Below are 26504 nucleotides of genomic sequence, written 5' to 3' on the forward strand. Positions count from 1 at the left end.
GAAGCAGTGAAAGGAAGGGAGAGCAGCAATTGCTGAGCTGGGCCATCCTGCCGCACACCCCAGGCTCACCCAGAGCTGCCCACAAGGGCCTGGAGCCCTGCAGGAGCAGCCAGGGCTGGTCAGGGCACAGGCACTGCTCAGCACTTCACACATTTCTGGCTCTCTAAGCTCTTTTCCCCTGGCCAAAGTACGATAAAACTCCAAAAAAGGGTGAGACTATGACATAGATAGCAGAGATTCATACAGACAATATAGTATAGATGTATTATCTATAATTTAGATGACATAGATTATTTAGTACTGTAAGAAAGCACAAAAAAGAGCGAGATGTAGAGAAATCTTTCTATAGAGAAATATAGACAAGAGCTAATAAACAACTACGGCCAAACAAGAAATACCTACTCACACATGTAATGCCAACCTTAGCAGAGAAAAGGCCCAACAACTCCACACAGAGGTGCCCCAGGGAGCAGTGTCAGGGCAGCCTGTGGTGAGGCTGACAAGGACAGTCCCAGGGGACACAAGGGACACTTTGGCAATGGTCACCCAGCGCATGAGCCGAGATCTGCCCAGTGCCAGCAGAGCCCTTGGAGAGCCCTGAGGGTTGTCTCCAGCTGCCAGCACACACCAGAGGCACAGACAGCCCAAGGAGGATGACAGGAATTTCCATCAGAAGGGAGCACTTCACCCAGCTGATTCCCAGGCTTCCCAAGCCATGGGGCTAAAAGCCCTCCTGCTCTTCAACCCCTACACCCGCCAGAAATGAGGGAAATCCACAGAAACCTCTTTCTTACTTGCTTTCACAAGCAGCTTTGTCCCTTTCCCAAAGGTGACTTTGTAGACATCATTCACACAGTGAGAAAGGAGCCAACAAAAACCACCCTGGAGGCCTCCAGTCAAACCCACAAATACAGCTTGTGTGCCCCAGCCACTGAGAAGAGACCCCAAAATGCAGCTCTTGCTCCATGGAAAGATGGGGCTGTGGCTGTTTCAGTGCCTCCTCCAGCTTCTCCTTCTGCCTCAGCTGCTCTGCAGTCTGGGATGTCCAGAGGAAGGGAAGAGAAGCCAGGCAGCCTTTCAAGCCAGTCTAGAGCAGCCCTTACACCACAGCATCACTCTCAAAGAATAATTATCTAAAATCATTGAGGGATTAAAAAAACAAACCCCACAGAAAAGCAAATTTCATTCCCCAGGTTTGAAAGCAAGGGAAGCATATTGTGTTCCCTCCGTGCAATCCCTTGCACAAATACAAAGCATGAAGTATCTAGGAAATTTTCCGACTCATTGAAAAACTACATTTAAGCTTTCAGCCCAGTTTCCCCAGCCTCTGGCTGTCTGTGGGATCCCACTGAAAGCACAGCTCCCTTTCCCCAGGCAAAGGGGGGCTTTCTCTGCACAGCATCATTTTGGACACACTGAATCACAAACTGTCCCTGTCAGCCCTCAAATGCCTTTGGACAGAGCCCTGGCACAGCTGTCAGACTGAACAGGCTCTGAGGCACTGCTGGTAACCAGAAGAAGGGAAAATGCTCTCCTGAGCCCTTGTCCCAAGGGCAGCTCCCTGTGCAAGGGGCAGTTGCTGTGCATTTCCAGCACCTCAGAACCTCTGCTGAAGCTTCACAGCAGCAGCAGCAGCAAGAAATGAAGGAGCCTCTCTGCTCTCCTGCCAGTCTGCTCTGCCATTGCCTCAGCACCAGAGTGCACAGGGTGCCCAGGGGACAGGGAAGGGTTTGGGAGAGAGGAGGCACAGGAAAGCTGAGCACTCACTGGGCTGGATGGACAGGCGGGTCCCCGAGCCAAAGGTCAGCTTGTTGTTGTAGCCTGAACTCACACAGCATTTCCTGCCCTAACAAAAACCTTCCCCAGCTCCTGGCAGCACTGCTCCCCAGCAGACAGGGCTGAATGCCAGGGGGATGCAGCCAGAGCCTGCAGGGAAGCACTGCCATGAGCTGATTGCAGCATCAAGGGCACTGCTGGACCTGCAAGCACAAGCCCCTGGGGGAGAGGCTGCTGCTCATGCTCTGGGCTCCAGGAGTGGGCATCTCCTGCAGGTTCCCATCTCAGAGACTGCCCTGCATCAGCTGCAGTCAATGAAATGACAGCTGGAATGCCCCTGCCCCAACAAAGGGGGCTGAGACACAACAAGAGTGTGTGGAACACTCTGCAGTGGACACTCAAGGACTCTGGACAAAGGACACACAGAAAGCTGCTCACTCACTGGGCTGGATGGACAGGCGGGTCCCCGAGCCAAAGGTCAGCTTGTCAGAGCCATAGCCTGAATTCACACAGCATTTCCTGCCCTAACAAAAAGCCCAGCCAGCCCCTGCAGAGCTGCAGCTCTGCCCCAGGCTTTGCCCAGCCCTGGCCTGGCTCAGAGGGGCAGCAGAGGGGACACAGAGCCTTGCCCCGGGTCCTGTGCCTCCCTGGGCTGCAGGGGCACAGCACAGCCTGCCCACGGGCAGCTGGGCCCATGGGAGCAGGCGTGGGGACACTGTGTGCATCCCAAAGTCATCCCAAAAGTCATCCCAGAGTCAGAGGCAGAGCAAGGAGCCTTGGTTTGGACAGTCCCTGAAAGCAAAGTCAGCCCTGGCTAGGGACACACAGAGATGGCAAAGCCCCAGCCAGGCTGCTGCTCTCGGCCCCCAAGGAATGAGCTCCAACACAGCAGAAAGCACAGAAACAGAGCAGCAGTGCTGGACTTACGTGGCCTAACAGAGAGTCTGGTTCCAGAGCCAAAGGTAGGGGCATAACCAGCTGATGCGGAATTCACACAGCATTTCCTGCCCTAACAAAAAGCCCAAGGAGCCTCCCCAGAGCAGAAGCTCTGCTCCAGGCTCTGCCCAGCCCTGCCAGGGACATTTGGCTCTCCCAGCAGAGGTTGATGAAGCAGTGAAAGGAAGGGAGAGCAGCAATTGCTGAGCTGGGCCATCCTGCCCCACACCCCAGGCTCACCCAGAGCTGCCCACAAGGGCCTGGAGCCCTGCAGGAGCAGCCAGGGCTGCTCAGGGCACAGGCACTGCTCAGCACTTCACACATTTCTGGCTCTCTAAGCTCTTTTCCCCTGGCCAAAGTACGATAAAACTCCAAAAAAGGGTGAGACTATGACATAGATAGTAGAGATTCATACAGACAATATAGTATAGATGTATTATCTATAATTTAGATGACATAGATTATGTAGTACTGTAAGAAAGCACAAAAAAAGAGCGAGATGTAGAGAAATCTTTCTATAGAGAAATATAGACAAGAGCTAATAAACAACTAAGGCCAAACAAGAAATACCTACTCACACATGTAATGGGAACCTTAGCAGAGAAAAGACACAACAACTCCACACAGAGGTGCCCCAGGGAGCAGCAGAAGGGCAGCCTGTGGTGAGGCTGAAAAGGACAGTCCCAGGGGTCACAGGGGACACTTTGGCAATGGTGACCCAGCGCATGAGCCAAGATCTGCCCGGTGCCAGCAGAGCCCTTGGAGAGCCCTGAGGGTTGTCTCCAGCTGCCAGCACACACCAGAGGCACAGACAGCCCAAGGAGGAGGACAGGAATTTCCATCAGAAGGGAGCACTTCACCCAGCTGATTCCTTGGCTTCCCAAGCCATGGGGCTAAAAGCCCTCCTGCTCTTCAACCCCTACACCCGCCAGAAATGAGGGAAATCCACAGAAACCTCTTTCTTACTTGCTTTCACAAGCAGCTTTGTCCCTTTCCCAAAGGTGACTTTGTAGACATCATACACACAGTGAGAAAGGAGCCAACAAAAACCACCCTGGAGGCCTCCAGTCAAACCCACAAATACAGCTTGTGTGCCCCAGCCACTGAGAAGAGACCCCAAAATGCAGCTCTTGCTCCATGGAAAGATGGGGCTGCGGCTGTTTCAGTGCCTACTCCAGCTTCTCCTTCTGCCTCAGCTGCTCTGCAGTCTGGGATGTCCAGAGGAAGGGAAGAGAAGCCAGGCAGTCTTTCAAGCCAGTCTAGAGCAGCCCTTACACCACAGCATCACTCTCAAAGAATAATTACCTAAAATCATGGAAGGATTAAAAAAAAAAAAAAAAGGCCCCAAGGAAAAGAATGTTCAATTCCCCAGGTTTGAAAGCAAGGGAAGCATATTGTGTTTCCTCCGTGCAATCCCTTCCACAAATTCAAAGCATGAAGTATCCAGGAAATTTCCCAACTCACAGAGAAACTACATTTAAGCTTTCAGCCCAGTTTCCCCAGCCTCTGGCTGTCTGTGGGATCCCACTGAAAGCACAGCTCCCTTTCCCCAGGCAAAGGGGGGCTTTCTCTGCACAGCATCATTTTGGACACACTGAATCACAAACTGTCCCTGTCAGCCCCTCAAATGCCTTTGGACAGAGCCCTGGCACAGCTGTCAGACTGAACAGGCTCTGAGGCACTGCTGGTAGCCAGAAGAAGGGAAAATGCTCTCCTGAGCCCTTGTTGCAAGGGCAGCTCCCTGTGCAAGGGGCAGTTGCTGTGCATTTCCAGCATCTCAGAACCTCTGCTGAAGCTTCACAGCAGCAGCAGCAGCAGCAGCAAGAAATGAAGGAGCCTCTCTGCTCTCCTGCCAGTCTGCTCTGCCATTGCCACAGCACCAGAGTGCACAGGGTGCCCCAGGGGACAGGGAAGGGTTTGGGAGAGAGGAGGCACAGGAAAGCTGAGCACTCACTGGGCTGGATGGACAGGCGGGTCCCCGAGCCAAAGGTCAGCTTGTTGTAGCCTGAAATCACACAGCATTTCCTGCCCTAACAAAAACCTTCCCCAGCTCCTGGCAGCACTGCTCCCCAGCAGACAGGGCTGAATGCCAGGGGGATGCAGCCAGAGCCTGCAGGGAAGCACTGCCTTGAGCTGATTGCAGCATCAAGGGCACTGCTGGACCTGCAAGCACAAGCCCCTGGGGGAGAGGCTGCTGCTCATGCTCTGGGCTCCAGGAGTGGGCATCTCCTGCAGGTTCCCATCTCAGAGACTGCCCTGCATCAGCTGCAGTCAATGAAATGACAGCTGGAATGCCCCTGTCCCAACAAAGGGGGCTGAGACACAACAAGAGTGTGTGGAACACTCTGCAGTGGACACTCAAGGACCCTGGACAAAGGACACACAGAAAGCTGCTCACTCACTGGGCTGGATGGACAGGCGGGTCCCCGAGCCAAAGGTCAGCTTGTCAGAGCCATAGCCTGAATTCACACAGCATTTCCTGCCCTAACAAAAAGCCCAGCCAGCCCCTGCAGAGCTGCAGCTCTGCCCCAGGCTTTGCCCAGCCCTGGCCTGGCTCAGAGGGGCAGCAGAGGGGACACAGAGCCTTGCCCCGGGTCCTGTGCCTCCCTGGGCTGCAGGGGCACAGCACAGCCTGCCCACGGGCAGCTGGGCCCATGGGAGCAGGCGTGGGGACACTGTGTGCATCCCAAAGTCATCCCAAAAGTCATCCCAGAGTCAGAGGCAGAGCAAGGAGCCTTGGTTTGGACAGTCCCTGAAAGCAAAGTCAGCCCTGGCTAGGGACACACAGAGATGGCAAAGCCCCAGCCAGGCTGCTGCTCTCGGCCCCCAAGGAATGAGCTCCAACACAGCAGAAAGCACAGAAACAGAGCAGCAGTGCTGGACTTACGTGGCCTAACAGAGAGTCTGGTTCCAGAGCCAAAGGTAGGGGCATAACCAGCTGATGCGGAATTCACACAGCATTTCCTGCCCTAACAAAAAGCCCAAGGAGCCTCCCCAGAGCAGAAGCTCTGCTCCAGGCTCTGCCCAGCCCTGCCAGGGACATTTGGCTCTCCCAGCAGAGGTTGATGAAGCAGTGAAAGGAAGGGAGAGCAGCAATTGCTGAGCTGGGCCATCCTGCCCCACACCCCAGGCTCACCCAGAGCTGCCCACAAGGGCCTGGAGCCCTGCAGGAGCAGCCAGGGCTGCTCAGGGCACAGGCACTGCTCAGCATCTCACACATTTCTGGCTGTCTAAACACTTCTCCCCTGGCCAAAGTAAGAGAAAACTCCAAAATTTGTGAGACTATAATATAGAAAATACAGTATAGATATATATAGACAATACAGTATAAATATATTATCTATAATGCGGATGATACAGAATATATAGTATTATAATATAGTACTAGAAGGAATTATGAGCCGAAAATATAGATAGGAATTAAGAAACATCTAAGGCAAAAAAAGATCTACCATCTCACACATTTCATCCCACAGTTTATCCTTAAAAGCCCTTCTAGAAAGAGAGGTAAAACTCCACTTTTAACTTGTTAGAGAGAAATACTATAAAACTCACAATCTGTGAGTCTATAATATAGATAAGAACAAAGAAACCTCTAACTCCAAACAAGAAATACCATCTCACTCATGTAATGCCAACCTTAGCAGAGAAAAGACACAACAACTCCACACAGAGGTGACCCAGGGAGCAGTGTCAGGGCAGCCTGTGGTGAGGCTGACAAGGACAGTCCCAGGGGACACAAGGGACACTTTGGCAATGGTCACGCAGCGCCTGAGCTGAGATCTGCCCGGTGCCAGCAGAGCCCTTGGAGAGCCCTGAGGGTTGTCTCCAGCTGCCAGCACACACCAGAGGCACAGACAGCCCAAGGAGGAGGACAGGAATTTCCATCAGAAGGGAGCACTTCACCCAGCTGATTCCTTGGCTTCCCAAGCCATGGGGCTAAAAGCCCTCCTGCTCTTCAACCCCTACACCCGCCAGAAATGAGGGAAATCCACAGAAACCTCTTTCTTACTTGCTTTCACAAGCAGCTTTGTCCCTTTCCCAAAGGTGACTCTGTTGGCATCATTCACACAGTGAGAAAGGAGCCAACAAAAACCACCCTGGAGGCCTCCAGTCAAACCCACAAATACAGCTTGTGTGCCCCAGCCACGGAGAAGAGACCCCAAAATGCAGCTCTTGCTCCATGGAAAGATGGGGCTGTGGCTGTTTCAGTGCCTCCTCCAGCTTTTCCTTCTGCCTCAGCTGCTCTGCAGTCTGGGATGTCCAGAGGAAGGGAAGAGAAGCCAGGCAGCCTTTCTAGCCAGTCTAGAGCAGCCCTTACACCACAGCATCACTCTCAGAGAATAATTACCTAAAATCATGGAAGGATTTCAAAAAAAAAAAAGGCCCCAAGGAAAAGAATGTTCAATTCCCCAGGTTTGAAAGCAAGGAAAGCATATTGTGTTCCCTCCGTGCAATCCGTCACAGAGACTCAAAGCATGAAGAATCCAAGAAATTTTCCGACTCACAGAGAAACTACATTTAAGCTTTCAGCCCAGTTTCCCCAGCCTCTGGCTGTCTGTGGGATCCCACTGAAAGCACAGCTCCCTTTCCCCAGGCAAAGGGGGGCTTTCTCTGCACAGCATCATTTTGGACACACTGAATCACAAACTGTCCCTGTCAGCCCTCAAATGCCTTTGGACAGAGCCCTGGCACAGCTGTCAGACTGAACAGGCTCTGAGGCACTGCTGGTAGCCAGAAGAAGGGAAAATGCTCTCCTGAGCCCTTGTTGCAAGGGCAGCTCCCTGTGCAAGGGGCAGTTGCTGTGCATTTCCAGCATCTCAGAACCTCTGCTGAAGCTTCACAGCAGCAGCAGCAGCAGCAGCAAGAAATGAAGGAGCCTCTCTGCTCTCCTGCCAGTCTGCTCTGCCATTGCCTCAGCACCAGAGTGCACAGGGTGCCCCAGGGGACAGGGAAGGGTTTGGGAGAGAGGAGGCACAGGAAAGCTGAGCACTCACTGGGCTGGATGGACAGGCGGGTCCCCGAGCCAAAGGTCAGCTTGTCGTAGTTGCCTGAATTCACACAGCATTTCCTGCCCTAACAAAAACCTTCCCCAGCTCCTGGCAGCACTGCTCCCCAGCAGACAGGGCTGAATGCCAGGGGGATGCAGCCAGAGCCTGCAGGGAAGCACTGCCATGAGCTGATTGCAGCATCAAGGGCACTGCTGGACCTGCAAGCACAAGCCCCTGGGGGAGAGGCTGCTGCTCATGCTCTGGGCTCCAGGAGTGGGCATCTCCTGCAGGTTCCCATCTCAGAGACTGCCCTGCATCAGCTGCAGTCAATGAAATGACAGCTGGAATGCCCCTGCCCCAACAAAGGGGGCTGAGACACAACAAGAGTGTGTGGAACACTCTGCAGTGGACACTCAAGGACTCTGGACAAAGGACACACAGAAAGCTGCTCACTCACTGGGCTGGATGGACAGGCGGGTCCCCGAGCCAAAGGTCAGCTTGTCAGAGCCATAGCCTGAATTCACACAGCATTTCCTGCCCTAACAAAAAGCCCAGCCAGCCCCTGCAGAGCTGCAGCTCTGCCCCAGGCTTTGCCCAGCCCTGGCCTGGCTCAGAGGGGCAGCAGAGGGGACACAGAGCCTTGCCCCGGGTCCTGTGCCTCCCTGGGCTGCAGGGGCACAGCACAGCCTGCCCACGGGCAGCTGGGCCCATGGGAGCAGGCGTGGGGACACTGTGTGCATCCCAAAGTCATCCCAAAAGTCATCCCAGAGTCAGAGGCAGAGCAAGGAGCCTTGGTTTGGACAGTCCCTGAAAGCAAAGTCAGCCCTGGCTAGGGACACACAGAGATGGCAAAGCCCCAGCCAGGCTGCTGCTCTCGGCCCCCAAGGAATGAGCTCCAACACAGCAGAAAGCACAGAAACAGAGCAGCAGTGCTGGACTTACGTGGCCTAACAGAGAGTCTGGTTCCAGAGCCAAAGGTAGGGGCATAACCAGCTGATGCGGAATTCACACAGCATTTCCTGCCCTAACAAAAACCTTCCCCAGCTCCTGGCAGCACTGCTCCCCAGCAGACAGGGCTGAATGCCAGGGGGATGCAGCCAGAGCCTGAAGGGAAAATTGCCATGATCCCCCTTATGGGCAAGAGCACTCTTGGATTTGTGGATGTAAATCCTATTTGGAAGTCCAAAGCTGAAGAGAAGAGAAGAGAAGAGAAGAGAAGAGAAGAGAAGAGAAGAGAAGAGAAGAGAAGAGAAGAGAACATATAACCCTATAACTGAAGATTCACCAGCCCAGGAAGGGTGTCCCGAAAACTTGCTGGGCATGGTGCAGTTTTGACCCATGTGAAAGGAATTAACAAGAAATTGGTGCACTTATCAGCTGAAACTGGAAGCTGTGTCCCTCTGCCAATGTGAGTTTGTGCCACAGCTCACACAGCAGTTTTCAGCTCAGCAAGAGCACAAGCTCATCCACAAGCTAAGAGAGAAAAGCAACCCCTGCTGGCATGGCCATGGCACAAAATGTGGTCTGGACCCCACACTGGGTATCTGAAAGATCACTGACAGGGAAATTGAGGACATTCTCTGGTAGACTTGTCTTCAGCTCAAGTGGGAATCAGAAAAACAGAAACATCCACAGACACTGAAGGATTTGATCTGCAGCCTTAGGAGAAGCTGAGACTGATGTAAAAATACAATACAGAGATATTAAGCAGAAAACCCATTAATTTATATTTCTATAGTTGTTGGTGAGAATATGCCTTAAGTAAGTGAGAAACTGGACTGAGTAAGATAGTGAAGAGTCTAGTATTGTAATGTAATTGTATAAAGTAAACTTAGAGTTTAGAAGTTATAATAGAAGGCAATGTGTGCATGTGAGTTAGAAGCCCATTACATAAAAGTATCTGCAGTACAACAAAAGTAAGTAAAAGTAATTGGTTAGAAAAGTAAAACAATTTCTGTGGCAACTGTCTATTGGTTTAGAAAGTTCTATATTACCCTGTCATTAAGAAACTTGTGACTACTCTCGAACTACAGCCAAATACTTACTCCTCTAAAATCTCACAACCTCTAAGATTAATGTTTATCTAAGTAATAAATCGTTCTTAACTTTAAAATAGTACCATCCCTTCATTTCTAGCAACAACAAGGATAAGCTCATATCACTAGTATGACTTTTTGCATCTTTCTTCTTTCTATCTACAATATTGAGCAAAAACTGGTTTAAACCTTACTTGGTTTTACCCTTAGCTGCATTCCACTTCCAAAGGTGAATTTGTTTCCATAGTTATTCACACAGTGTTTGCCTTCAAAACAAAAACCCTTTTTTTCCTCCAGGACCTAATTAGGTCCAACTTTTTTTTTTTTTTTTTTTTTTTTTTTTTTTTTTTTTTTTTAACTTAGTCTACCCAAGTCAACTCCTTGGCAACTTTAACTACATTTCCTCTAAAGACTTCTCCTAGTTTATGGTCTCATTCAGTTTGGACAGAGATGGCACTGACTGAAAGTTTTCTCCTTCATTCATGCAAAAATATCCCACAGCAAAATTCCCCCTTCAGCATTAGATCAGATTAAAAACAGATATCTCCTCCTGGACCTTCCTGCACAAAACACATTTCTTGATTCCCCAAACAGAAAATTCCCTGCCTGTTTCTACCTCTTTCCATTAGACCCCAGATTTTTTTTATTTTTTTTTTTAAGAGTGCAAACCTGGATGGAAACCTCTCTGTAGCCAGAAGAAGAAGATACAGAGCAAAGGCTAAGACAGTTTCCCCAGCAGAGAAGGAACTGCAACCTCTGGGAATTAAGGAGGACCTTGCCTGGTTTCTGGACAAAGGAAATAAAAGAACAGGGAGAGGTCTGCAGGTCTGGGAGTTCCTGGAAACAGGCAGTAGTGAAGAAAACGACTCAAAAATGTCACAGCTCTCAGTGACACATATGGCACAGGAAAATCCAGCCCCACAAGTAGATGTTTAACTTCATAATGATCTTTTTTCCCCTCTGGTGCTAGGTCAAGCTCTGACCTTCAGATGGTCTCAGAAGGAAAGAACAATGGAATTTTAATTCCATTTAAAATGGCTGTTTCAATGCTTTCCTGGAAAGAGAAATTAGGCTTTCCTATCCATAATTCCCCTCAGGTTTTCCACCTACCTGGTTTCACTACCAGTTGTGTCCCACTTCCAAAGGTCACTTTCCAGCCAGATCCTGAATTCACACAGTGACACACTCACTAACAAAAACCACACACAGCTTTGGGTCCCCACAAATACATGTGTTTTCCAAAAGAGATCAAGGGGAAAACAGATTCCACCCTTGTCACATCCATTTAAATCTAAATTAGGATGTTTTGCCAGCTGCATACCTCTGATCTTTCCAGACAGAAACAATTCTGAATGCGAGAGAAATCCAAACACTATTAGCATAATGTAGTTGAAGTTCTTGGACAATTTTTGTAATATTTAGGAGAGAGGAGAATCTCAGCCTTATAATGGGAAACAACAATTTGTTTTTTAGATGTACCTGATTTCAGAATTAGTTTTGTGCCTCTTCCAAAGGTGAATTTCCAGGAAGACTCAGTTATCCCACAGTAATCTACCTTTATACAAAAATGGTAAAGCAGAAAACCTCAGCCTTTAACAGCCAGAACACATTTCAGAAGGGGATGAAATTTCCACCACTTTTTAAAATGACTAACAGAGCTGTTTCTAAAACTTCTCATGGTCTAAAGAAGGAGTCAGACAGATCAGCAGCTAGTCAATCTCAGAAGCTAAGCAAGGCACCAGACCCATCAGAGAATGAAGCAAAGAAAAATTAAACAGAAACTTCCAGAGAAAACCAATCTAAGACTCCCATTTTCCCTGTTTGCTTAGTTGACAATAAATGCAGTAAGGGATGCAAACCCAAGTCCCAGAAAGCAGCTCTATCTAATTTTCTCAATAAAAGAAGGCTATTAATGAATGCCAATCTCAAACACGTTCCCCAGGAGGTTCCTCCAGCTGAGCTGCTCCACAACACAAACACATTCACTGAATTTCAGCACAGCAGCAGTTTCAGAGCTGCTCCATGCACAGCAAACTGCCAGAGTTAGAAGCTAATTGCTCAGAATGTGCTCTCCTCCCCCGTGCCCTCTTTCCTTCAATTGTAAAGAAGCTTTTCCCTCCGTATCCTAAGGAAGATCTGATAAAAAAAACTAAAAGATGCAGTCTGTCCCTGGTGAGGAGATACCTACTGGGCTTTACCAGCAGCCTGGTTCCACTTCCAAAGGTCAGTCTGTTTGCATTTCCTGAGTACACACAGCCAAACACTCCCTTACAAAAACCCCCACGCTCCTCTGCACATTTCAGCTTCCAGGGCAGGAGACTCTACTGTCACCAAAATAAAACTCTATGTGCAAAATGCCTGTGAGGGATCCCCAAAAGATGAAGGCTGGGGCGTCTCTTCTCTGTCCCCTTGCATGTTTTGTGTCAAAACCTTTTACAGGTTGAGAATGATGAAGTGCCCTGATCTTGGGAGGCTTTTTCATAGCCAGAAATTAATTAAAACCCTCCCTACTGAAATCCTAGAGTTGAAAATCCATTTATTTTGAAAGACTGGATTTATTTATCCAATAAAGAAATAAATAATAATGGATTTATTTATCAATTTATTTATCCAATAAATCCATTTATTTTGAAAGCTGTTCTTTGAAAAGACAGATATTCCCAGGAGCTCTGCTCTCCCCAGTCCTGGGTGGTTTTGCAGAGGAAGATGTGACTGGGGACAATATCTGGCAAGGACACCTGGCTCAGTATTTCACATTAGCAGAACTTCTGCAGGCTTTTCTATACCTGTTAACACATCCTAAATCACTTTTTTAATAGGAGAGAGACTTTCCAGTTCTCTGAAGAGCCATCTTCTCCTTTCTTGCACATGTAATTCCACATGTGGGGAGACCTTGTGGTGCTCTTCAAAAGGGATAAATATGAAAAGCACAAGGAAAATGATCCTTTTACACTGTCTGCAGTATCTCCTTCTACCATGAAATACCATGAGCATCAAGCAGCTTGAGAATTGAGACAGCTCTGTAGTTTGGTGAAAGATTTGTCATCTGTCTGGCGCTCCACACTGATTTACATGATTTTACATGATTTTGTCCTTGCATCCTTTGTGTGAGTAGAAACTTACTGTAATTCCTGGAAGGACTCCTCTCATAACAGCTACTCTCCATGAACTCTCAGACATTACAAAAAAACTCCCCAGACTTCTTCTTGCTGCTCAGTTTCCACTAAATGTTCCAGCCACACTCTCATTTCAGCCCCAGAAGCAGCAGACATGGAAGGAGATTCCCTTTCCTCTCCCAGGGTAATTACATGTTACTGATTTCAAACATCTGATTCTCCAACATTTCTCAAAACACTCTTGTTCAGGTTCACTTACTTGGTTTAACACTGAGCCTGGTTCCTTTGCCAAACTGCAACTTTGTATAGCTGCTTCCTGAATTCACACATCATTCAATCCCTTTGCAAAAACCCTTCCTGTCCTGCAAATACACCCAAACCAGGAGAACTCCTGCTCTGTGATGGTTTCTGGACAGGAGTGAACTCAGATAATCCCCTCCCAGACTTACTGAACCTGGCAAAGAAAATCCAGGCATTTATTTGGCATCTCAATAAAGTATTTCAATTCTGTAATCCGTCCAGACAGGAAAACACTTCCAGCCTAACGGCAAGCCTCCATTCCTTGTTCCTCACTAAGAATTCAGACAACATCTGCTCACTGAAATATAAAGATAAGAAAGAGCACTTGACCTTGCAGTTGGATAATTATCCATTCTCCTAACGAGTTTCTGTGATGGGTATGCCCATTTCAGCTCCTCCTTGCATATCCTGAGTTGTTCCATACATGTTTAAGTGGATGAATTGCTTGTGGGAGGTGTTCAGAAATGCAATAATGATGTCCTGAATATAACCCCATGTATTCTCCTTCCTGCACCCAATCAGGGCACACATCACTCACTGCATCCTGAAAAATATTTGGATCATAACAGATCTGTAGGTGAATTAACCTGCACATTGTGATGCTCACTTGGGTGAGCCTTGGGTTTCCTCCTGTCATTTTCTACGTACCACATTTCATTACCAGCATTCCCCCTCCTTCAGTATTTCCTGACATTTGGAAAAGAGAAATGCTTCTCACAGAATTCAGCAAAACCACAGTTTCTCACCTGTAAATCCCAGGCAAATTCTGACAGAAAACATCATTCTGGTCACAAGTCAGGAATGGGGACTTACTAAGATATTGAGCCTGATCTCTACTAAACACCAGCAGAAACCCAGGTGTGAGACTTCTGCAGCATTTGAAATCATCCCAGCTGAAGAAGAATTACACTCTGTGGATCTGCATGATGGAACAGTAATTTGGGCTGACTACATTGCAAAATATCTGGCAGAGTAGGAAGGTAAACAGGTAATAAAAGCTGCTTCCTTAACCAGACTACATTTGTTGTCACAACTACCTGTGTCCCCTGTCCAAGCATCATCTTTCTCCCTCCTGCAGTTGCACTGCCTGAGAGTTCTCTACAAAAGTCATCTCTGAAGTTTGAACTCAGCTAAAAGCATGCTGTGAGTCACAGGATCTGCCTCTAAAGAAAAAGTTGTGCCTTTCACAGTTCAAAATGGGAAAAAACCGAGAACCAGCCAGTCAGATGTACATAAAAATTTTATGGGAAATGCTGTCTGGATTGGTTTTCTTCCTTTCTTCCTCAGGTATTTTATTTAAATTTTGACTGCAAATTGGATATTTTCACATGAAAAAAAGGTTTGTTCTGATTTCTTTCAACAAATTGAAAAGAAAGTTCATTTTACTTTACTAATTTCTGTTTCTCAGGTATATCTGCCTCCCAAGTACCGATTTGATCCCAGATATTCAATGGGCGACAAAGTCATTCAGCCTGGTAGAACAAGAAGACTTTTCATTTAAATTTAATTTCAGATTGGAAGTCTAATGACTTCCAGTTACATATTGCTTGTTGAACTTGCCCAAACAATGGAGCAGCTTTGAACCAGCACTGCCAAAACCTGTGAATGGGTAGGAAATGTGTCCTAGCCCCTGAAAAAGTCTGTGCACTTTGTCAGATGTTGGCTTGGGTGTGAAAACCTGCTCTGGAGACTTGAATACAAACTCCTTTATAAAAAGCACCTCATTGAAATTGCAAGGGCAGAACAGAATTGGACAGACATTTGCAGTTATCCTGTCTGTTTCCACTGTGAGGCTCCAGCAGGAATCTGAATTCATCATTCCAGCTGGGTCTGGCAGAAGATCTCTGGAGCAGAGCACAAGAACATTTCTGCACCCAGCTCTGCTGAGTACTCAGCAGCAGCACAGAACGGGCTCTCACTGGATTTGGGATGTGACAAAACACCATTTTTGATTGAAAACAAATCCTGAAACACTGCTTTTCCTGGAAGACTTACTTGGAAGCACAAAGAGACGAGTTCCTCCACCAAAAGTGACCTTCCTGTCACCAGAAGACACACGGTGACAAAGGCCTTTATAGAAACCACTGCAGATGAACTGAGCAGATTCTGTGGAATCTGTTCCACCGTGGAAGCCAGTGTGAAGCAAAATGCCTTGCTCTGCTGGTGATGGTATCCACAGCAATTTATTTCTGCTGCTTTAAATTTTGCTGAACTAAATCTTATCATGCGTGGCAGTATTTAATACTTTTCTGCTCACTTCAGTAAATATTTTGGATCTGTAAAAGCAAACAAGTCTCCTATTTCACTTTTTTTCCCCATGTAAGCTATTTCATGGGTACAGAAAGACAGTATTTCGTATTGCAACATTTCTCTGCAACCATTATTGTGTCAATATATCAATTATAAAAGAACAAAAAAGGTTAGTCTGAATCATTCCATGTCTGCCCTGGTAACACAGTACATTTGAGAAGGGTTAAGGAAAATCAATAATGAAAAGGTTTTCAGTCTTATGGACTCACCAGAACAGAGATAAGATTCCCTAAACCTTCAAACAAATTAAATATTTAGAAAAAAAAAAAAGAACACAGAAGTGTAATTATTAAATTATCTGTCTTCACTTACTTGGTTTTACAATAATTCTTGTTCCTTGTCCAAAAGTTAATTTCCCAACATTTCCTGTGTTCACACAGCCAGAAAGTGCTTTGCCAAAACCATCCAAAGAAGTATATTTGCCTTTTTAACTCCTCCTTTCCTAGAAGAGATGCCAACTAAACAAAATTGGGAGTAGTAAATTATAATTTCCATAGTTTATTATGGAATAAGAGTCATGGCTTAATTAGAGACATCACCATCAACCTGTTACACCTAATTGTATGCACCCCTTCCTTTTCTTTCTCCTTTAAACTGGAAACTGTTTTTTTTCACCAAGGGGTAATTATCACTCCATCTTAATTGTATGTCTACTTTCAGCCATAAAAACAATTACTTTCCTTCATGAGGAAAAAAAAACAACATTTTTTCCCCAATAGCTTATTTCCATTTGTGAAGGTGAATTACCAGTTGCAGGGAGAACTTAGAATAATGATATGGGCAGTAATAAAAACCTTAATGGACTCAGTTTCTACTGAGTTTCTATTTCATTTGCTGGCAAATATATATGGCTTAAAACTAAAAGAAGTTGCTCCCTGTGAACATTGCCATAACACGCTGCAGTAAATTGCTTCTCCTTCTGTTAAAGGCTTGTGCCACATCCAGTCTCGCAGGCAGGAATATTGTCATCCAAAACTCTGAACCACTGCAGTTGAAATGAAAGCTGCTTTGCATTTATTTCACCCACAGATAAATGAAAAATGGGTATTTTTAAAAACCACTGAGTTCTTACCTGCTCCTACTGGTAGGCTGATAGTCTACCTGGGGATGAAAATCCATACACTGATATTTTCTAAACACTAAAACTGGAGGTTGCAAAAAAAAAAAAAAAAAAAAAAAAAAGCAAGAAAAATTGTTGGAAGATAAAAACACTCAAGAAAATTTCCATCAATAGATTTCAGTGATCAAGGTCAGGTAAGGACATGCAAAAATTCTTCAAAATTATAATAATTCAGAAAGAAGGAATTCACATTTTCCATTTCAAGAGAGGCTCCTACCTTCCTTAAACAGACACCTGTCTTTTCAAACCCAGGCAGCATTATAAAGTTCAGGTTTTGATAAATTTCTGGCACTTACTTGGATAAACAGAGAGTTTTGTCCCTTTTCCAAAAGTCAGCTTGTTGTAGCTACCTCCGGAGTTTCACTGTGACAAAGAGCTTTACCAAAACTGCTGGCAGCAGCTTCTGAGTGAAAGGAGATTTTCAACTTTGATGTGTGCTCACAGATCTCGCAGGGAGTTTCTTCTCAAGCTTTCTAGGTCAAAACCTGACCTAGAGAAGGTGATGAGGTCTGGAGAAGGGGGCTGGAGTGAGGTGATCTTTAAGGTCCCTTCTAACCCAAACCATTCTGTGACTGAAATGCTTGAAAAAAAACCCTCATGACAATTCCACACAGTGAATCCCAGAGCTGTGGGATCCTATCTCATCAGCCCAGCTCACATCTATGACAGATTGTGGTCCATCCTCCTGTGATAGCAGCAACTGTAGAAATCAGAATAATTAACTGTGAGCAAGAAGATGAACGAGAAAAAGCAAGACAGGAGTGGAACTTTCCTCCAGCACTTTATCCATCCACCTCAGTTAGTGCTTATCTTACCCCAGCTTCCACCAGCCTGCAACATCAGGCATCTCACATCAAAACTGTCTAAACTTCTGATCCAAGTGTCCCCATCCCCTGAACAGCACCAAAATGATGATGAAGCCTTAAGGATTTATTCCTCTGTAAGATATGAATTTGCCTTTGTTCTCACATTTCCAGTTTTGGGGGGAAAAAACCCCAAACCCAAACAATGAAACAAGACTAAACCCCAAAACCAACCAAACCAAACAACAACAAAACCACAAACACTTCTGTAATCTTCTTGTATATCTAAAATTATAGACAGACCATCTACAGAACAACTCCTCTGTTTCTGCCTCTATTTGCATTCCAGCAGATGCACAGAGATTTCTAGAAACTGGCATGCACCCCCCAAATTCAGTATTTTCTTTTTCTAGCCTACACGAGGCCAGCTACACATCAGTAACTCTGACAACTTACATGCAAACAGAAGAGTGGAATATACTCAGAAAATTCTTTTTCCTTCACATTGTTTTTTTCCTTATTCCTCTATTATACTCACTTTGATTTACCCTCAGAGCAGTCCTTGTCCCAACAATGAGTGCACTGCCATTTCCAACATTCCCACTGCTGTGGGAATCATCACAAGACCACCTCAAAATGCCACTCTTAATTCTGATTTAAAAATCTGTGGAAGTCACACAATTCCAGGAATCTTTTACTGTTGGTTCATAGTACTCTGGAATGATCAGGTTCTTTACTATTCTTCAGAATTCCTTGACTTCATTGTTAAACTCTTCCTTGATTGAAATTCATTTTCTCAAAACTGGTACATCACAACTGTAAGGAACTTCACAAAAACTCAAGAAATTTTGCAAAAACCTGAACTTAAAAACTTGCTGAGTTCTCACAACTCAAAGATGAAGAATCACTTGTTTCAGCCTGGTGTAAAACATCCTTTTCTTTAAGGCACTTCTGAGTATAATTCCAATGAACTCCATGTAGAACAGCTGCTTGAGACAACCACATGCTTCTGCTCCAGCCACTCTCCCTCTCAGAATTCCCCATTAGAATTTCACTATAAAACTACAAAAACACATGTTTATCACCCGATGGGGCTGTAGGGGCTGCTCTAGTGCTGCCGAGAGAAAAACCACTAAACTGTGCTGAAAGCAGTGTAAATGGGTCACTTTGGCTTCAGGGACACTGGGGTACTGCTGATGATTTCCTGAGGATAAAAACTGATTTTCTCCTCTCAAGTTTAGCTGTAAATCAGGAGATTTAATGGAGATGTTTTCCCACATTTGGACTCGGTCAGTGTATTCCTCATCTTTAGGGAGAAATAAGCTTTTAGACAAAAACCCCCAAACAAGCTCAGAAGTTCTTATGCTGAGTGGGTTTAGTGTGAGATATAATCCCTTGACAAAGCTGGTATTTGCCACAAGTGTTTTCAGTACCACAGAAAGGTTTGTAAAATAACTGAGTTAAAAAAGAAGCAAAGCGAAGCAGACTGATGCATGTCATTCATTTTTCACCTCATGCACGCTTCTAGATCTTTTTCAAATTGCTGATGTACAGAAAAAAAATTGTAGGATTTTAATCCAAATTTTCCTTTCTCAAATGTAACTTCAAAGCCTTCCACACAGGACAAACAATTCTGCATGGTGTCTCTGTCTCTGAACAGGCAGTAGCTTCCCAACCCTTTCTCATGGAACACTGCACTGGCAACCACAACCAGTTTGTCCAGCCAGCAACAGGACTGAATTTGCAGAATGACATCAAACTGAAAACATCTGATTTGTTAGCAAGGATCTCAGTTGCTACTGGCCTTCAGAAGTTAAATAAACTTGAATCAAAATAAAAAGAAAAAGACATTTTTAGATTAATAAAAATTTAAAGTAAAATAAAAGCTAGAGTAATAAAAATTAAATTTAAGTGGTCATCTCTGTGTATTAAGTTCATCTAAAATGCACAGGGAATAATGTGATATAATTTGCTTCTATCCATCCATTAGCAATGTTTTTTCCACTCTTTCTTACTCAGCTGTATTTTCTGTTCTGAATGATATCTCTGGGGAGATGCCTCATTGCTACATTAGACTAAAGCTTTGAAAGCAGTTGTTGTAATTAGAGTTTTACTGATTATCTTAATTCCTTCATCTTAGTATCTGTTTATCTTAATTTCTTATCTTAATTATCTTAATTTTACTGCTATCTTACTTCCCCAAACTGTTGTTGGCAGGGAAGTGATTTGTGCTTCTGTCATTTTTTCCCCATTTTGGAATTGTAAATGGGAGCAAATGGAAATATCATCCCCGCATTCCTGCAGCCAAAGAGGAGCAGCTCACCTGAAAGCACTGTCAGCCGAAACCCAGACACAAACTGGAGTGTCTCAATGAGCGTGCCCACAGCAGCTCCACCCTTTACAAAAACTCCTCCTCCCTCCTCTCATGAAATTTAAGATATTTCCATGGCACATCACGATTTTTAACTATTCCTTATCACATAGAAGTAATGATAATGTCTGTTTTAAAGTGATTTGAGAATTATACGCAGGGATTAAATATTTAAAGCTGTGAAAGATCCATGAAAAGATCAGCAGCTTTAAAGCCAGCCACTCTTTTCTTGGTATGGTAACTATGCTAACTGGCATGATTGTGATGAAATCAATAATTCTGTGCTACTTTCTAAAATAACTGAATACATGCAGACTTTCCTTAGAGCAAATAGAAATTTAATTCAAAACTTTTACTTTTCCCAGGAATGCAATCTCTCTTTCCATGTCCCACTCTATACAGGAGAAATACATTCTGTGTGGACATTCAGGATCTGCTGAAAAAAATCTGGGCATCCCTTCCAGAATAGCTCACTCCATCACTTCCACTCCAGTCAAGCAGTCTCAAAGTACATTTACTTGCAGAAAACAAGAAAAAGGAAAAAAATTAGAACCAGCTGCTGATGATATTTTCTTCTTGGCTGACAAGAAGAGCCAGGATTTTGTCTTTACTCAGGGTTATCCTGGCTAAATTGAAGTGTTTGTGGTTCCTGCTCAGCAGTAATTCCCAGTGTGAGTAGAACAGCACTTCACAAAATAATCCCTCCTTATCCTGTCCAGGTGAGTTTTTCTCTGTAGGTCAGCCACAGCACAACTGGCATTTGTAACTTTCTCAAGTGCCATTCCCAAAATTACTGTACAGCACAGTGAGGAAGGAAGTAGAGGAAAGGGAATGATTATTGTTCAAATTACAAATTAAGTGATGAGAAACCTTTGTGTCTGCCCATGTAGAAATGATTTCTATACAAATTCATTACTTTTCCAAGCCATCCCCTATGTGCAATCCCTACCAATATTTTCAGCTAAAAGCTGACTGAGATGAGGAAAGAAAAAGAGCTGAAAAGCAGCAGATCACATCAATAAAGGGTTTTAAATATTTCACCCAGATTTTCAAATACACAAACTTGCTCAACAAATGGGAACTCTCCCACTGATGCTACTATAACATACATATTCAGAAAACTTTATATATTTCTATAAAATGGATAGAAAAACTTTTATTAATTCAAATTCATTTAAAGACAAGAACAGGCCAGTTCTGTGTATTTAAATCATTCCATCCCCTTCCAAATCCCTGCACCACTTTGCTACAGAACACGATTTAAGGGATTTGATTGCTGTCTCCTTTTTCACAGAGTGAATTATCAGTATCTTATCCAGGTTTGTGTCATGCAAGCAGACTCACCTGCTGGCAGAAAAAGCCAGGTTCCCAAGCAGAACTTGATGTGAGAAGCTGCAGTGAGAAACCCCTCGGCAGACATCCAAGCACTGGAGCTCCTGAGGGCACCTCAGCTGAAGGAAAACATCATGAAAATAGCAGCAGCTTCCTCACAATATCCTTGTCCTGGCGCACCAGGCACTCTGGTACTTGCATTCCCGAGTTTTCTTATCAGCCTCTTCATTGCCTGAAGCCAGAAGCTTGGGCTGCATTCCTTGCTGGTTCAGACTTGCTGCTTGCTTAGCCAGGCATCCACACCTCTGGAAGACTTACTTAAGTGTAACAGCTTCTTGGGACACAAACCCATTCCTTAACCCCATCAAGACATCTTTCCTCCAGCCCAGGAAATTTTGAGCACCAAGTTTCTTGAATAGGTTGTTGTTCAAAACTCCTCTAGAAATACTGAGGAATTTTGAAAGCAGTGCTGCAAGTGCTGCCTGTATTCTACTCCATTTCTTCTGTTACAAATCACTTCCAGATGCAATCCTGCTTTAGTTTGAACCTCCAAATGCAGTTTTCCAGCTCTTTCAGCTTCCTGATCCCAGGCTTTCCAAAGCCTCTCTATCACTTAGCAAGAGTTTCCAACTGCACCTGCAGGCAAGGCCAGAATGCAAATGAAAAGCAGAGAAGTTTAATTTGTGGCATGTGCAGGGGAAACACTTCTTGTGGGGTTTCGGTGGTTTCTTTGATTGGTTGGTTTTTTGGTTTTGTTTTTTTTTCCTCCTGCTTGAGCTATTTGCTGGATTTGATGAATTTGAAAGTGTTGTGATAACAATAAACACTTTGGCCAGAAGAGAGCAGGAGAGATTAGAGAAAGAAGTTCAGTTTACACCAGTAGATCTAATTTTACCAGGAACTTTTTAGTATTTGGGGGAAACAGAACACACTGGTCAGAATATACCCAGCAAATGCAGAAATATGATTATTACATTGCATTTTTAATGCTGTATAAGAAAACAGAAGTACTCAGTGGCATAAAAAGCTATTTTTTTAAAAAAGCTATTTTGTCCATTATCATGGAGTTTTGTACTGTTTAAGTGAAAAACAAGAAAATAATACATTTATCATCTTATCAAAACTTGTCTAAAGGTTTATGTGAAGAGAAAGTAAAACACAGTCTGGTTTACTCTCTCAAATAAAATGTTGAAATTAAAAAGAATATTAGGAGGAAAACCATTTTAAAGAAAAAAAGGGGGGGAATATTTTTAAACCTAGTTCCATGTATTTGAATTACTTCTAGCAAATTAAAACTCACAGAAGTTTTGAGGTTTGCTTTGAGTATCCTTTTAAATATATGCCCACCCTTCCTCCCAAACACCAGGGGCTGCAGCAGCTGCAGTGATGGACACAGGTAGAGTTCTGACACCCAGCCTGGCCTTACAGCAGGAAAAAAGGAGCAGCATCAGCCACATCCCCTCCAGAGCCATCTGAACACCCTTCCTGTGCCCCTGTGGCAGGAAAGTACTAAATAAAGCCCAGGTCAGGTTGCTGTGCTGTGCCCAGAGGTGGTCAAGCGCCTGAGGGTGAGGAATTCTGGCCCTAGGGCACATGGGAAAAACCCCAAGGATTTCTGCAAGGGCAAGGCTGAGGCTTTGATATGTGCAAATTCAGGGGGCTGAGTTGCAAAAGGATCAGGTAATGAAGAAATGTTGATACTCTCCTGAACTTCTCCTTCTCTCATATTCCTGATGGCTCTGGGAAGCCAATCCACTGAAGGAATGCAACTGGGATTTCTGCCTGGTGCTGCCAGAGCCTGTCTGGCTCCATCCTTTGTGTTTTGGGCACAGAAACTTTTCAGATATTGAATCTTGCATGAATCATGCCCATACCTTTCTGCAGAAGCAAGAGAAGTATAAACTGGAAGCATAAACACTCCTCTACGTGGATATAAACAAAGATTTGAGAGAAAAATATTCTTCTTAGTAGCTGGAACAGTGCTGTGTTTTGGATGTAGTATAAGAATAATATTGATAACACATGGATGGTTTAGTGTTCACTCTAAATACAGTTTTCAGTTTGCTATTGAGCAAAGTATTCTCCCTGCTATTCAGATTTCCTTGTCGTTCACGATGCTTTCTCATGTAACCTCTCGGGAAGAGGTTTAATCTTTCAGGATGCTTTTAATGCTCTCTGCCACAGGAGAGAGCTCTCACCATTTTGACTTGCTCCGCAGGACAGATGTCAGGTACCACACTCTGTGTGAGACTGCTGTGGTTTGAAAGACAGGTGTCTGCCAAGGAGGGCAGGAAACTCCCTTGAAATGGATAATATGACCCCCTTCCCTCTGAATTATTATAACCTTGAAATTAAGGGGCTTCCTGGCAAAGATATGGGAAAAATAATAACAGCCATTCACTAATAAATTCATGTATAACAAGTCACACAAACAGCACCAAGCAGAAGCAGCCAGCCGGGCCCGGCCTCTCTCGGCCGCAGGCGCTTTCCCCTTGGTGCAGTTCCGGTCACAGCCAGCAGGGGCGCTGCTGGCTCCCGGCCGGGCAGGGCAGGTGCGATGATTGCCCCGCTCCAGCAGGGGGCGCTGTGGCGCGAGCTCGTCTCCCTCATGAGGCGATGGCGGCTCAGGCGATGGAGGAGAGGGGAGGTGGCTCCCTTTGCAAAACTCACAGGAGCAGCCAGTCTCAGGGCCGCTGCGGGTGGTGAAATGTGCTGCAGCAGCCTGTCGTGGTGCAGGAGCCTGTCTGGATGGTAAAAGGAGCTGTAGCAAGAAGCTCAGCGCAGCAGCTGGAACGGCAGAGGCAAGCAGATTCCTTGGTGGGGCAGGAACAAAATGGATCCAAAACTCCATTTTGTAGCAGGAGCTGTGGGGTGTCCCAGCGGGCAGGGAGTGGGGTTATAGTGGAGGGAAGAACCCAGAGCTGTGGCAGAGAAGCCATGGGGCCAGGCAGAGACAGCCCAGCTCCCACACGGCCATGGAAAGTCCCTCAGAGGTGGCTCAGGGGCTTGGAGTCCTGTACCCCCCATTCCTCCTCACCCTGAGTGGATGATGAGGGTCCTTTTGAGTGAGGGAGGGTGTTGATAATGTCCCAGTCCAACAGCTACTCTTAGGAGCAAAGACTCCCCCACAGGAAGGAAGAAGCAGTACGGGGCTGGGTTCTGGCAGTGGCAGTGAATTCTTCCCAAAGCAATAAACAGCTCAACTGTTCTCCCCCAATGCCAACAGCAAGAGAAGCTAGGAGCTGTGTCCTTGCCCCCAATCCAAAATATCGAGGTATTTCTGCCCTTCCCAAGAGAATGCCCCCTCAGATATGATAGTGTAGCCAGCTGCACTCCTCCCCCACCCCTTTGGCTGCATCTTTTGTCTCTCTCAAGTACAGGTCCTTCTTGTCTCTTAAGAACAAATTTCCTGAGAGAAAAAAACAAAAATTAAAAGTCCTAACTGTCAACAAAGATTCACCAAGGGGGAGTAAAAACACATAAGAGGTGCTGGAGGAGAAAATTTTCCTAAAATTACTTTAAAAGTTTTATTGAAGTTCCCATTGTGGGTTGTCTTGTCACCAAAACTGTGGAAAAACTGAAAACTCTCCAACAACAATTTTCTGTTAGAGAATTAAGGCATTACTTTATTCTGGCTAGGATGTTGTTCTGGCCAGGATGTGCAACAGAAACCCTTTCATCCACGCATAGTCTGGGTGTGCAGAGAAAATCCTTCTTTCACAAGGTTTTGACTAGATTTTTCACATACTTATACAGTCAAAACCCATGGAAATCCATTGGTTCAACGTTTACACAGTTGTGGTGGTGCATTCTCCTCTCCAGACTGCAGTGTGATCTCAGAAATGCTTGTTTGGCCTTGCAAACAGCACCTGGGCTCAGCTCTTTCCAAGATTATCAGGAATCCTATCTGCTCCCAGGAATTGCTAACAAGTTGCTGTTTTCCTTATGACCCGGCTTGGAAAATGTTTCTCTGGCCTGAATAGCACAACATTCCTATTTTCACACTTTCAAAGAAGGTGCTGAGCCAAACTGTGGCCAGGATGGGACGTTGTTATGACTAAACCCACTCTCTTGTGACCCTGTAAGCAGTGCTCCAAAATGAGGCTGGTTGAGCTCTGCTGGGCAGTGGGCTGTGAGCAGGAATCTTCCTCTGAGGGGACCTCTCAGAGCAGCAACCCTCAGGTTTGTTACACCTGGGGGATCCCTGAACCACAATGTGTCCTGGGCTGATACCCTCACTCTTCCAGGCCACATCCTTCTCCCGCTGGAGATGCAAAAGTGAGTATTTCACTGACCTCTGAGGGGAATTGTCACAGGTACCTTGCTGCACTGACTCTTTCTGTCTGTGTGATTTGCTAGAGCAAACCTGAGAGAAATGCTGCTTTTTTAGATGTTTAAGTACCTCAGATAGCTAAGTATTCGGCCCTGTAGGTAAAGTTAGATTAGAAGTTTACTTAAGTGCTGCTAAGTGTTGGTTTTTTGTTAAACATAAGCTAAGTTTTGCTAAATATCCTTTTATTAAGTTGCCAAGTTTGAACTGAAGATATATTTATAAGTTAGGTTAAATGCTGTGAAGTGTTTTGATTGTTGAAGTTCAGCTATAAATAAAGTTTAGGTTAAGTTGGGTACAAGTTAAGTGCTCTCCCTATGTTAAATTACTAGATTTAAGGTATCAGTTAAGCTAAAGAACTGTTGAGTGCTGTTATTAAGCTTTTAGGCCATGTTCCTTTTCATATTTGCATGCAGTGTCTTTTCACACGCACACAGCCCCACACACCCACAGCCCTACAGAGTTCACAGTTCGTTCATGTTTTGATTGTGTGGATTTTGTTTGGTTTTGCTGTTGCTTGTTTTCCCTTGTGCCTTATTTGTCCTGTAAGTAGAAGCAACTTGCCCTGCTTTGTTGCTTAATATTAAATCTGATTTTTGCTCATACCTTGATGGAGACTTTTTAAGCAATCTCAAACACTCTTGTTTGAGAACGCAGTTTTAAGTATTTAGATTCCTATTGCTTATTGATCCCTGGGCCATCAGTGATACTGAGGTTCTCATTCTTCATTCTCTTACCCATATTTCCCAGAGCAGGTGTATCTGACCAAGCCAGGGGATTAATGGTAATTATCCCTTGTGTATCTTCTGTGCTGCTCCCAGGCTACTGAGATGTGAAGCTCATCAGGCCTTGAGCACTGAAACACTCCTCAGTAAAACACTTCAGTCCCTTTTCCCCTGGGCAAAGGTGAACAAAACCCCTGACTAAAGGTATAAAAAGGAATTTTGTACTTCTTCTCATTGTCCCCAGTATGAGAAAGGTGTCACAGAAATGCAGAAGGATTGAATTAGAAAGGACCTCTGTGTCTCCCTGCTCCAGCAGGAGTGTCTGGAGCTGTTTGCCAAGGGCCATGTCCAGGTGGCT

At 45.3% G+C, this 26504-nt stretch overlaps 1 gene segment (V, D, J or C); it reads right to left on the bottom strand.

Moving 5' to 3' along the window:
• The window catches only part of LOC119696483, a 47036-nt gene extending 25281 nt beyond the window's left edge, over positions 1-21755 (bottom strand). The window contains 1 exon segment of the C gene segment in view: positions 21104-21755. Within this exon segment, the coding sequence occupies positions 21104-21179 (76 nt within the window).
• Between the last annotated feature and the right edge of the window lie 4749 nt (positions 21756-26504).

Source organism: Motacilla alba, unplaced genomic scaffold (genome assembly GCF_015832195.1).
Source record: "Motacilla alba alba isolate MOTALB_02 unplaced genomic scaffold, Motacilla_alba_V1.0_pri HiC_scaffold_31, whole genome shotgun sequence".
In the NCBI taxonomy this organism is placed as follows: domain Eukaryota; kingdom Metazoa; phylum Chordata; class Aves; order Passeriformes; family Motacillidae; genus Motacilla; species Motacilla alba.